This window comes from Oryzias melastigma, linkage group LG21, assembly GCF_002922805.2.
Source record: "Oryzias melastigma strain HK-1 linkage group LG21, ASM292280v2, whole genome shotgun sequence".
Lineage (NCBI taxonomy): Eukaryota > Metazoa > Chordata > Actinopteri > Beloniformes > Adrianichthyidae > Oryzias > Oryzias melastigma.
Window position 1 is genome coordinate 13,189,136 of NC_050532.1, and position 13,580 is coordinate 13,202,715.

At 38.4% G+C, this 13,580-nt stretch overlaps 1 protein-coding gene across 2 annotated transcripts in view; it reads left to right on the plus strand.

Annotated features, from left to right (window-relative positions):
• Positions 1-13,580, plus strand: part of man1a2 (mannosidase, alpha, class 1A, member 2) — a 119,149-nt gene that overhangs the window by 30,360 nt on the left and 75,209 nt on the right. For both annotated transcript variants that reach the window (XM_024260564.2, XM_024260565.2), the window contains exon 4: positions 8,241-8,337. In XM_024260564.2, coding sequence (XP_024116332.1) covers positions 8,241-8,337 — 97 coding nt within the window. The remainder of the gene's footprint in view (positions 1-8,240; positions 8,338-13,580) is intronic.

The following is a 13,580-nucleotide window of genomic DNA, read 5'->3' on the forward strand; positions in this document are numbered from 1 at the left end:
CTGAGTTATATCTGCCATGCAGATATTGCACTGAACACTTTTTCTTTCATTTTTTTTAACATTTCCCACAATTTCCATCTCTGTTGGCGTGTTATGGTCCAGAGTCTTCCTATAACACTCTGTGACATCACTGCTGACTCTGATTAGCCCTACTGAGTATGTGTGTCAAAGAGAACGGCAGATGCAGCATTAGAAAGCGCCCACCGAAGTTTTGAGATAAATTTAACAAAATATTAATAATAAATAAAGAATCAACTAATTGACTATTAAATTAGTCATCGACTATTTCAATAGTCGATTAGTCGACGACTAATCGACTATTTCAATAGTCGATTAGTCGTCGACTAATCGTGCCAGCCCTATTGTACATGTTTTTAAGTGCAGTTTCAAAGCCCTTTCTAACATCTCAGAGTTTTTCAGCAGGAGGTCTATAAAATCCCTTCAGAAATATTCAGATGTAGGTTGGATGTTCAGACATCATTGTAAAATGCTTCATCATTTACCATCATTATAGAATGAGCTGTAAAGCCATTCTGAATAGTTTGGACTTCCACCTGATGAAAGATCACTCAAAGACAGTTTTTAATCTCAGGCCTGAATGTCTCAGCACATTTACTTCATGACCCTGTCCAATGCAAATTACGTTTTTGGTGTTTTAAAGATCTTCGTTTAGCTTTTTTTCTCATTAATGAGCACATAATTTAAAGAAAATTCAGGTTAAAACTGCGTTTCTAAGTATTTATTTATTCAAACCACTGAGAATCAGGAGCAGACAAAAAATGCTGATGGAAAAATGCTGTTACGAAAAACTACAAAGTGAAGACTACAAGCTCTGCATCATTCTAATGGATCCTCTTTCAGACGAATAGATCCATGAACATCTTTGTTTTCCTGGTCTGAGGTGGAATCTGGATCTAAACTATATGTCTGGATAGCTCTGATATTGATCACCATTTTTGTTGCGCCACTAATATTAGGTCGGGGTTGTCAGGACAGTAAACTAGCAGGAGAGTTTAAGTAATGGAGTGATTGGAAATTAGCCCATGCTCTTCCTCTGCTGGTGGCCCTGCCCACAACTCTGAGGACTGGTTCTGATGAACTCTTGTTGCACTGCATCTAATGTCATAGAAAACTCTTGACTGTTCACACAATCAACATGACCAATCGATGAGACTGTGACAGGAACAGCTTCTACATGTTTTAAACTCTTCACTGCCATGCAGTGGTGCAAGAGCAGCCACTTACCATCTTTTCTATTTATATGTTTTTGCAGAAGAACTCCTACTGTCTTCGTTTGTCTTATCTAACATAAAGTCCATTACAACTTAAAGAAGTTGACTTTGCCAGTGTTTCTAGGTTGCTGCTGTGCTGGAACTCCCATTTCTCTTCAGAATTGCCACCAGAGCCCCGTGGTTCACTCTCACTCTGTGTAAGAAATCTTCCTTATGTTGGCTCAAATGCTCCCGTAAAGATTTCACTGGGAAAATAAGCAAAGTTCTTTCCCTGCATGGGAAAAAAATCATCCAATCAGCATTGTGTTGGTAATATAAATATTTAATCTGCAATGCTTGAAGGACCAGAACACACTTTTGTTTGTAATGGTGCCAGCAGTGCCCATCATGCCAAACCCAGATCAATGTCCTGATAGAAAGAGGAAGAGACCTCATCAGCTAAGTGGCTGTTCCCTTCAGTCTGAACGTCTCTGCTTCCTCGTTACTCTGCTGACTTCTACTAACGTGAACGCAGCTACTGTTCTATGACTGTCAGTGCGTTTTGTATGCAGGATTTCCCTGAAAACGATTCTTTCTGAGCATGCTCAGTGCTTTGCTGCCTGTTCAGGGAATTACATTTTATTGCATGAACAAAAATCCAGAATTTTTTCTTTCCTTATTCTTTTCTCTTGCTAAACATTACCGTGGATTCAACAGCATCAGAAGAGACATTAAACCGACGGATGGACACCCAGCCACACACTAAAATGTAATTACATTAAGACCTGTAGGATTGCCAAATACCTTTTTTTATGTCATCTATATAAATCGCTCCATAAATGTGTTTATTTTCCACTGGGTGCATTGGGGGTAATTTTTCCGGCTTTTGGGGGGCATCCAGGTGTGACCTTGGGGTAAATAGGAAGGTTTGATCTTTTGAGCTTTAGCTTGAGAGCAGTTTAAAAGTTTAAACTCTATCTATCCTCATTCACTGGCTGTACTTCATGGGGAGTTTATTGCCTTGAACTTGTTTATGACGGGAAACAATTCAGAGGTTGGACTTCCAGCCCCCCCACCATGCATCTCGTGGAAGACCTTTCAAAGCAGGCGCTGGGCTTCATGAGGTGAGGGGATTCATCTGCCTCCAATCAGTCATCCTAACTGTAGAGGTCACGCGAGTGACACATGGCACCAGCTTAAGCCTGCAACAGGATTCATTTCTCAAACTGAATTGTAAAAACAATCACAAGCTGTATATATGGCTGTTTAAGTACCACTCTGACGCTGGAGATGTAAACACTGCACTCCTTCTTGTCTTTTGCTGCTGAGAAGGTCACAATTTCTCTAACATGTCCAGCTTGGCTGGAGCCGGAGTAATCTGAATATGTGACATTTGTATTCTTATTATGGAACTAAATACAAAATATTGTGCAGGACACTTTCTCATTGGCTTAGATTGGTTTAGCATAGGTTGCTGCATTTGGTGATGTTTTACTAGTAGAGGTAATCCACGACTGACAAGTCTTGACTTTTTAATCAATTGTGTTTGATTGTGTGTGACTGTCTGGTAAAGCATCAAGACAAATTTTCCTGATGCTTTTCATCAGTCTTTTCTCATCACTCTCAGAGCCATAAATCATCTGTTTTTCCCCTTCTCATCTGAAGGGCAGGTCAGGGAGGAAACAGGCGCTATAAGAATGCCCTCCACACACTCTTCTTGATATAGCTGTGCCACTCCTGGGTGGCTGCTTTATCCCAGAGTGAGCTAGAGTGTATAATGTTGTGTGATTAATGATATTTGGTGGTAAAAAGAATGATGGCGACGTAACTGGGAGAATCCCCGTAGAATGCAGAAATAGAAATCTCCAACAGCAGTCTGTGTTCCAATAAGAAACAGGAGAACACTAGACAGGTTATTAAGGTGTTTCTGTAAGACAGATGCTCCTCAGACTGTTGGGATGTGTGAACGTGTGTGTGTCACTGAACTGGGGAATTGACTTATCAAAGCAAGTCAAGTCAGTCACATCTACTGTATGTAGTACGTTGTGTTTAAGTGCTGTACGCAGTGAAGGTTTCAATTAGTTTCTGCAATTTGTGTTCAAAGCTCACTCAAAAGAATGAAGTATGAACATTTACATTTATTTTTAAGCTGGGACTCCTGCAGTGTGCTAACAAAGCGAAAAACTTCAAAAAAAGAAAGCTAGCTTAAGCTTCAAGTGGTAAATATCTGGAGCGTCTCAAAGACCTGTTACAGGTTGGAGATAAACCTGTTACAGCAAAAACTTTTTTTTTTTTGCTGTAACAGGTTTTTGATCCTGTAAAGGAAGTGAAGTGTTCAGGCATAATGAGGCATTTTCATCAGTAACTTTTAATTTTGAGTGATTGGCAGACTTTCCATAATGACAGACATGCGAGCATAAAAGAATCTGAAACCGTTTCTTTTACAGATTCAGCAGTGCAGTAACTTAACTTCTTACGGCACTTTTACATGCCCTTAATCTTAATTTGGGTTTGGTTTGGTTTAATTCCACACTCCAGAGAACCAGTCTGATGGAAACATTATGCTGTCACAGTGGCTGCCTGTTTTAGGGCTGGATTGACCAAAATAACCTCTGACCAGACAGTTAAGGAAAAAAACACAAAAAAGAAAACTAGTTTGTTGCTGGAGTTCTGAATAAAGTTGTTTCTACACCTCATCATTACACCTATGTGTATTTTTCCCATCAGATTGTTTTCTTTTTTATGGTGTTTCAATAATTTGCTCACTTTTTGTCCTTTTTTTTGCGTCTTTGTGCAGTCCAGCTCTAGTTTACCACACCAGAGTTCATAAGCAACTGAATGTGGTCTCAGGCTTGGTTCACATGAAAACTCAGATGAACTTTTACTATATAACTTTACATGTCCTTATTTACCTGGTATTGCTTGCATGTTTTTGTTTGCTTTTAAAACATAAATAAATACACAAATTAAATGCAGATATGTGAGCTACACCTCTGTGTGAAGATGGAGACTGAAAGTAAGTCAGAGTCCTGTCTCTGAAATCAATGCTGCAAGGTCAGTTTCTTTGGGCTATGTCGACAGAGCCATAATCATTTGCTATTTCATGGCAGCAAATTTTGATCCGTACGTTCAGCAGAAGTTTTAAAAGGTTGGACTGAAATACTTTGACACATTGTGGTCTTCGGAATGTAGCATTTTAACTATGAAATCACTGTGAACCTCCACATTTCATAAATATATTTATTTCCTCTGATGGGTTTGACAGTTGAGTTCAGGACCTATACTGTCTTTGGCGTTGGCGAGGTTTTAGATCAGTGTAGTAACGGGGTAGTAATGATAGCTGAAGATCTGCTTTGTGATAGTCTGTCACTGTGGTTACTAACACATCTCTGGTTAACCACTATGTTTAATCAAACATTTGTTACAATAAATGCTGATAAGAAATGTATTTATTAAAAGTAAAAGAATTGGAGGGTCATGCACAGTCCCTAAAGCAGGAATGCCCAAAGTCTCCCTGCTTCTGCTGCATTCACTTGCAGACAAATGGAACCACGTACGTCTTTATTTTCCTCGTCTGAACTGGTATCTGGATCAGAGTTGTATGGCTGAATAGCTCTAATATTGCTCGCTAGTTTTTTTGCACCACTAATGTTAGCTACAGTCCCTCAGGGGAGAATTTCAAGTGAACTCCTGCCATTCTGCAGAAACTATGTCCTAGAAAACGACAAAGGTTCTTTGATTTTGTCCAGAAACCTCATAATTATAACTGAAAGATCACTTTAAAACCCTTCTGCTCTCTTTGGGGTCCAGATGACTCCACCCACATATTGATGTGTGATTCCTTCCATGACAAATGTGGACAAATGTGGACAGGATTTTATGTCTGCCATGGACATTAGTGAAACTCAAAAATCAATGAGAAAAAAACGTTCAGCGCACTGTCTTGTGGGGTCCAGATGACCCCACTTTTAATGTAAACAAGCTAAGGAGAGCGGAAGGGTTACATGCCTTTACAATAGATAACATTTTGATTGGAGTGGGACTTGAAGGAAGAAATGGTGTTTGGACCAGCATCTCTGTGAATGCATGTCAGCATTGGTCATGTTGTTCACGGTCTGTCTTGTACTTTGCTGTCTCTGCAGCCTCTGCTGGTCAGGATTCAGCTTTAGGACCAGAGAGCTGATCAATATTGCTTTGATCTAATCTATGCTGTTCTTTTGGTGCAATGAAGCCAATTCTAACTGTCATCATAGATGTAAGAATTTAGTGTTTTTGTGTTTAATGAGGATTTGAGGGGCTTTTTGATTCAGACAGCTTGTAAGCATTTACTTGTACCTGGAGTGTTTGTGTTAACGAGAGTTTTCAGATGCAAAGGTTTGTGTGAAATGCCATGTCTTTAGTTTGTGTTAGCAGTGTGCGGTGGAAGGCCAAATGTTAGCTGCATGGAAGTTCTACTGAAGGAGGAGGACGATTGATTCTTATGTCCTTGTTGTTTTGTGAAGATGAGACTTGATCCGTCTCATTCATGTTTGATGTAATCAGGGGAAAAGGGGCAGCCCGTGAGACTGGGTGAGAAGCTGAGGGATGCTCATTCAACACACATTAAACATGCAGAACATTCAGTGTGCACAAGTTTCCATAATAATCACATCTGCCATTATTTTTAAACATGTTGTCTAATATGTGGGAGATTTTGTCGGCGACCTCTAAGTATCACATGCCTTTTTACCTGCAGCAAATCTTCCATCATTTACATCACAAGTCAAAGTCGAGGCCCATGGGCCGGATCCGGCCCTCCGGGTAATTCTATCCGGCCCTCCAGATCATTTTAATTTATTATTATTAATGACCCGATGTTATCTTGCGCTCATTTCTAACTTGTAGAATTTTGACAAAATATCTTTTATGGAGAGTAAAATATTGAAAGTTATTTAAGGTTTAAGTTGATTTATTCTGGAATAATATTCCTGCCTTTTTATTATTCATAATTATGTTAAAAAGTTACGGATTTAAAGTTTTAAAAAATAGCATTCTGCCAGCTTTTTGGACTATTTTGACATTAAGATTTTTTATACTGTTTTGGGGTTTAGCTAATATTTCAGCTACATGCTAGCTGTTTTGGCTAATTGAGTTTTTTGTTTTTTTTAAGGCTAATTTGGCATTTAGCTAATATTTTAGCTGGCTATTAGCTCCAGTGTTTTTAGCTATCAATTTCAGCACCTTCAGCCATCAGCACTAGTATCTTCAACAGTCCAATTAAGCTTACAGCATTCACCCTAGTATTATCACAGGTAATGTCATATATCTAGTTCCCAATTGTGTTAAAATGTTATGGTTTTAAAGTTTTAAAAATGTAGTTTTAGAGTGTTTAATAAATGTTTATCCTGTTCAGCCCTGTTCAGGTGTCTTTTGGATTTTGTCCCGTTGTGTGATTGAGTCTGACACCCCTGATTTACATGTTGAGCGTGATCAGCGTGAATTAGCTTTTCCTGTTGGCTTTGCAACAGATCATAATTATGAAGTGTTGCATATCCATGCAAGGCTGTTTTTCTCTGCTTCAGAATCCACTGGGATTACGTTAATTGCGTAAAAGGTTAAAGAGTTACAGAAGTCCGACAAATGTAAAGGTTGAGGCTAAAGCTCCAGTGTCAAAAGGGTAACCATTGTTTTTCTTCACTGAACATAAAAGAACAAATTTATTTTAGAGTCCTTAATCAGTTTATGGTGTAAAAAGAATAAATGAGAGGCAGTGAGGTTTAGGAGAGAAGCTGGATCACCAGTTGAATCTTAATCTCTTTGATCACGTCAGGATCACTTCTCACTTTAAGTGACCTGAGAACTGAAGCACTCGGACAAGGAAGCAGATGAACAGAGAGAATAAGAGCTGACAGACAGGGCCAAATAGAGTAGCAATAAGCAGACACAGACTTACTCAACCACATCCTCTTCACTGAGGCTGTCAGTGCTCCTGGAGCGAGCTCCATGTGAGGAAGAGGTGAAGAGGAGCTGCACCTTCCTTCATCCTTCCTTCAGCGCCTCTGCTCTTCAGTGTCAGAGCTCATCTCACAATCTGTGCCTCTATTAATCCTCATGTCTGTGCTTGGCAGTTTCTGTCCTGCTGTCATGTGCAGAATAAAGTCTGTTTTTGTTCAGTTAGGTTGACTGATGTCCACAGACGAATGGAGAGGAGAAATGTGATGAAAAGGCAAAAACACATCTTCAGTTTGTCAGTTTTATTGCAAAGGTTGATTTTATTGCCAATTTCAATCTTGCATTTGATTTGATTCAGGTTTAAAAATCAAATTTCATTTCTTTGAGGTTTTCACCCATTTTGTCAATCCCAGACAGTTTTAACAATTTAAAACAGGCTGGAACTAGGATTATAAAAAGTTGGACTTGGACTGGGGGGGTTAAACCACCAAATGGTTCCCGAGCGCGGTTGTGTCTGCAGCTCACCGCTCCCCCAGGGGATGGGTCAAATGCAGAGAACAAATGTCACACACCAAGGTGTGTGACAAATAGTGGGACTTTAACCTCAACAGTTAATGCTCTATTGTAACACATAACAGCACAGTGTTACAAAAGATTTGCAAACAAATTCATATTAAATGCTGTAGATGAAGAACATTTTGATTCAGATATAGTTCTGGTCCGAGCCTTTTGAAAGTTTTACCTGAACATAATTGTGTATAAACTATGTAATTGTAAGGATATTTCCGAAGCTTTACAGATGTTTCTATATTAAAACATGCTCTTCATAATTATGATTTTAAGTGGTTTACTTCTATAAGTTGTCATATATGTTTATCATCAACAAAAAGCAGATCTTTTCCCTTCTCCCTCCCATCATGGATAATCCACACTAATAGTTCATTAACTCAGCTCCTGACTCTTATTTGAGCAGTTGGTCCTTGCAGGTAAACTTCAGCTCAGAATTTTCTAATAGACAAATGCATGGGCCTGTGATGGGCGTGCGGGCGGGCCAGGGAAACTCGACAGTTAAACATCGCATGTGCATTTGTTTTCCAGATGATGAAGCATGCGTGGGACAGCTACAGGCAGTATGGCTGGGGTCACAACGAGCTCAAGCCCATCGCTAAGAAAGGACATTCCACCAACATCTTTGGTAAGTCTGACAGAATCCTCTCTGTCTGTCACCACACTAACATTCACACTTTGCTCACACTTGTGCTTCACACTTGGTGGCGTGCATGACTGCACCACTCAGTTTGTCTTGCTGGAACACAAACGGGTTGTTTTGTAGAAGCCTTCAGACACCCAATCCAAAACTTGATCATGCAAAGACACAGGCTCTTGGCTGATGTGAAGGTTTCCGTTTTCTGTGGACTGATTGAGATCTGACGATGATGATTTTACTTGATGAGGTTTCTAAGAAAAGTCCAGTTCACAGATGAGGACTTTAGTGTTGAATGTAGTTTCATATGTGACAGTAAAAGGTCCTGATATATGGACATATTAGACAGGGGAAGGTATAGTGGATTTAGACAAGCTAAAATGTCATGCCCGAGCCTTATTCTGCATTCACACCCAACATGATTCATTCAGTGCAGCTGCTGCCTCTGTTTTAACGCGCGTCAAATTTGCTGCTCCACAGTGTCTACAACTGTAGAACATGTGGGAGGAGCTACCGTCAAAAGGTTTAGCCTTACTGCTACATGGAATGTCTGTTTCAAAGACCTCTTCACAGGCATGGAGCAGCACGTCTCCATGTCTGGGTTCATGACATCATTCAGACGCTCTCGGTTCAGGGAGTTTCACCATCTCCTGCATTTGAATGACGGGCACTCTTCGCAGTACTTCTCTGTGGGGCAGTTTCACGACTTTCTGTCCCACATTAGTCTGAGGAGGGAAAGTATAAGAATATAATTAGAGGACCTTTTTATTATTTTCTCATTAAAAATAAGAAACGTGTAAAAGTTCAGGAGGAGAAAAAAAGGCAACCATTAGCGTCCATCCGCTAATCACCTTCTCAGCACGTCACTGCATAATCTGAGTTCCTGATTGGTTGACGCGATGCAAAGACTTTGCCAAAGTTCAGATATTTGAACTCTGGAAACTTCATGCAGCGTAAGGATTTTTTGCTGCGTCAAATTCCTGTGCTGCCACAAGAGAATCAAGCAGCACCTGATGATCAAATCTCACCACAAGACCTCCGATCATCTGTACATTGATTTAAGACTGAAAATGGACACGATTTATGCTTGTTGTGAACGTAGCTTTAGAGGTTAAACGGTTTATAAACAGAATGTGACTATTTATATAGCAGATGCAGGAGTCTAATAGAAAAAAAATCCACTTTAAATCTTAAGTTGAAATGGAATGGTTTTGATACAGAAAAAATTGATGAGTTTAAATTTTTGGGGATTATTGTTGATGAAAATTTAAAATGGAAGCAACACATTGCTTATATAAAAAAATAAGTAAAAATCTTGCAATTTTAACAAAGCTGAATATTTGTTAAATTACAAAGATAAGTATATTTTGTATTTCTCCCTGATATTACCTTATTTTTCATATTGTTTGGAACTCTTGGATAATTCTTATGAGTCAAACCGAGAGCCATTAATAGTTTTACCCCCAAAAATAATTATGAATATTGCATAAGACTCCCAACAATGAGAACACCTCTGAACTATTTTTTAAATCAAGAATTCTTACATTTAAAGATGTATGTTCTCTGCATACACTGCTGGTAATGTTTAAGGCCAAAAATTTATGTTGCCAGGTTGTTTACAAAATCTTTTTCTTTGTAAATAAAAGAAATAGTAGAAGAAATGATGACTTTAAAGTACCTAAGGTAAAAATACACTTAAACAAATAAATATTTTCTTTGGTGGAGTTAAAATGTGGAATTCCTTCGATAATAACCTGAAGAAGTATTAAAATATTGTTTGTTTTAAGCTTAAATGTAAATACTGAGCGATTGATTTATATGCAGCATGTTGCAAAGTTAGTGTTCCTGTTTGTTTGTTGTTACTATTCATTTTGATTATACAGTGGGGTAAGGATTTCTAAGATTTGGTCTTCATCCTACTCCTGTTCTTGAGTAGAGTGTATGTATTGTACATTCTAACTGAAAAAGAACAAATAAATTAATACACATACAAAAATAATTTTAAAGGTTGTGGAGTAAAGTCTAGAGTTCAGGGTCCAGGCCTTTTTCATTGTTTTATATTTGTAAATAAATCTGTTGAAACATTAGATTAGTTAGACATGTTCGATTATAAAGAATATTGATGTAATATTACTTTTTTCAGATTAAATTTTTTCTTTGACCATTGGGGGATTTTATTGTATTAACTGAAATAATTGTGTCCACCTGGGTAGCTGCAAATGTATTAAAGAAATGTAGCTTTCATAGTAAAGAACAGAGGATAAACTTTTCTTTTTGTGGTGCATGTTGAGACATTTTTTAGTTTAGTTCAGGAGTCTGCAGGGTGCGGCAGAAGCTCATTTTCACTCTGTCTCCCTTCAGACACAGAAACAAACAACAAGGTTGTAAAAATCTGGGAGCCAAATGTCTTTGTGACACATTTGGGATCAAATGTTTATTTTCACTCTTTCAAATGCAAATGAAGATGTAACTTTTTTCATGCATATTCCTGTTTTAATATCTTTGTTGGTATAAATAGAATAGATGTTGTTAAAGTAATCGTTGATATTTCTGCTAAAACAAATGTATAACTTGGGAAAGTTTGGACTTAATCTGATGGAGTTAATTAGATCCATGCCAGTCTTCATTGTCTGAGCAGATATCTGGCTCAAAAGCTATGGCCTGATAGATCCGATATTGGTCACAATTTTATTTATTTATTTTTTTGCTGCACTAATCTTAGCTTGGGGTTGCAAGAGGCTGTGAGCTAATGACTAAAAATGTAAACAAAGGGATGATGGGATATCTTTGTAGGGTTGCATCCGTCCCAACAGTCCCGTCCAAAACTCAAAAGAGAATTTCTGATGAACTCCTGCTGCTCAACATGAAATACGTCTTTTAAAGAAAAGGGACTCTGGTTTATTGCAATTGTTATTAAAAACAGCACAATCATAATTAAAGACCACTGTGGACATTTTTAAAATGGATACAAATATATTTGGAGTGGGAGTTGATCTTAATTTCAAAAAGCCAGGTTGAACATAAGTTTTCTATGACCTTTCACTCGCAGTATGTCTGTGGAAAATAATGCGCATGAACCTAAGAATTGGTCAACGGCTTTGAAATTTTGTGTGGGCCACCTGAATGCTCCATATACGTTTTTTTACTTTCCCCTGTAAAAGGATGCTGACGAAAAGATATGCAGGTTTCTATTTATTTAACTATTCATTCGTAGAGCATCATTCTCTTTCTAATGACTACTTTTTTCCTTCCTTGTTCTTAAGGCTGTGCTAAACGGTTATGATTAAAGCAACGAGCAGACAAAGAATCAAGCATTACGCTGTTCACAAAGCACTTATCCATTATTAATGAGGGTTACGTTGTTTTCCTGCAGAATGTGGCTGCTTCCATCGATTGTTTACATTGGATTGAAACAGTAGAATAGAAGGCGGAGAGTCATAGATTTCATTCACATCTAACTTGTCAGGTTACACTGAAGGGACACCCACATGCACAGAGGCTGAGTGTATGCATGAAAACACGGTTTACTGTGTTTCACAACCTATTCACATTGGCCTGTCACTCATCATTGGCAAATAGGTATTAATAGAAACTAATGTGTGTGTGTGTATATATAATGTGAGAACCCACTCGTTTTCGTGTGTTGGGAGGGGCAGGTACTCAGAACAGGATTTTAGAGGAATATTAAGATATACATGAATGATTGTTTTTTGTAAGGAATTATTGTTATAATACACTTAAAAACTCTAAAAAGTTCATTTTGCATGGTATAGAACCTTTAATGCTGTATTTTATATTTGAGAAAAATGCTACAAGAACGTTAAAAACACCATTTTCATTGGAGTGGAGTTTAAAGAAACTAATTTAGACAAATTCAATGATTGAAACACATTAAAGAGTCATATTAGGTCGTATACATGCAATAGTTTTTCTAAAATAAATCTTATTTCAGCAGTAATAAAACATTTACTGAAAACAAACATGCATCAGCCTCACTACGCTGGATTTAATCTGCATTTGCTTGAAGAATCTCTTGGCCCAAGCAAATTCATAATATGTTTGTTTAATTCTGGAGTACTCAAATTATCCTGTTAGCGTTTCAGTGACTGGAGGGAAACTGGAAAGGATGTCCGTTCTTCAGCTGAGCTGGCACATGTTTGTCCTGCGACCAGCTCGATCTGTGCCAGGCACAAGCTCCACTGGCAGCAGTTTGTGTACAGTTTGCCTTCATTCAACAAGCCCTTCACTGAGCTGTGAGAAAAAACTGTTAAGCTCTTTGTGGTCACTACCCACTTTGTACTTTCCATCCTAATCTGTGCAGAGAGGACAGGCCATAATGAAATCTGCTGGACTTCATCTGCCATTGTGGTGCTGGGCTTAGTTTATGCTCACTCCTCCTGTTCTCTGTTCAGGGGTAAGACAGACATTTAGCACTGAAAGCCTGTGATGTTTGTGTACTGGTTCAAGCATGGGTGACTTTGTCATCATGGAGAGGAAATAGTAGAACCTCCATCAGTGAAGAGGGAGGAAATGGGATTTTATCAGTCATGACGGATTATGTTGCCCGATCTTACTGCTGTTATTCTTGTAGACATAATCTTGTCTTCTACAAATTGTGATCTAAGGGCTGACCTACATTCTCTGTGTGAAGACCATTATTTTTTATTGGCTTCCTTGAAAGCTTAACATGTGGAGCTTTGAGTGCTAAGATAGATGAGATGCAGCCAATTCAACAAATAATACGACAGTTTGTCTGTCACACCACAGGACTGCATTATTATTGATCTATAAAGCACTTTCTTTTCGTCTATTTCATGTCATTTTTTAAAAATATATACACTGCAGCTATATTTTGCATTCAAAGTTTATTTTTTTGTCCTAAACTGTATCATGAAACTGTAAACCAGAGTATAACTGGTTAAAAGTTACAAAAGATGATGAAACTAAATGAGAAACAGGTCAGCAGCTGTGTGTGCTAGATTTTCTGCACCGCAGTACTTCTTCTGACCAAACCTCAGAAGTGATGAAAATAGTGTATTTGGTGTTTTTAACATTCTTGTTCCATTCTTCTGATGATCGAGGACATATTTTAGATCAGGAAGGCAGCATGATTTCCAGATATCCAAGCCCTACCTGACTCAGGTTTGTCCAGCCAATTAGAACATGTCAGAAAAGGTGATGTTGGAAAACGTGCAGGATTGTGGCCCTCGAGGCCCTGAGTTGCCCATCCCTGT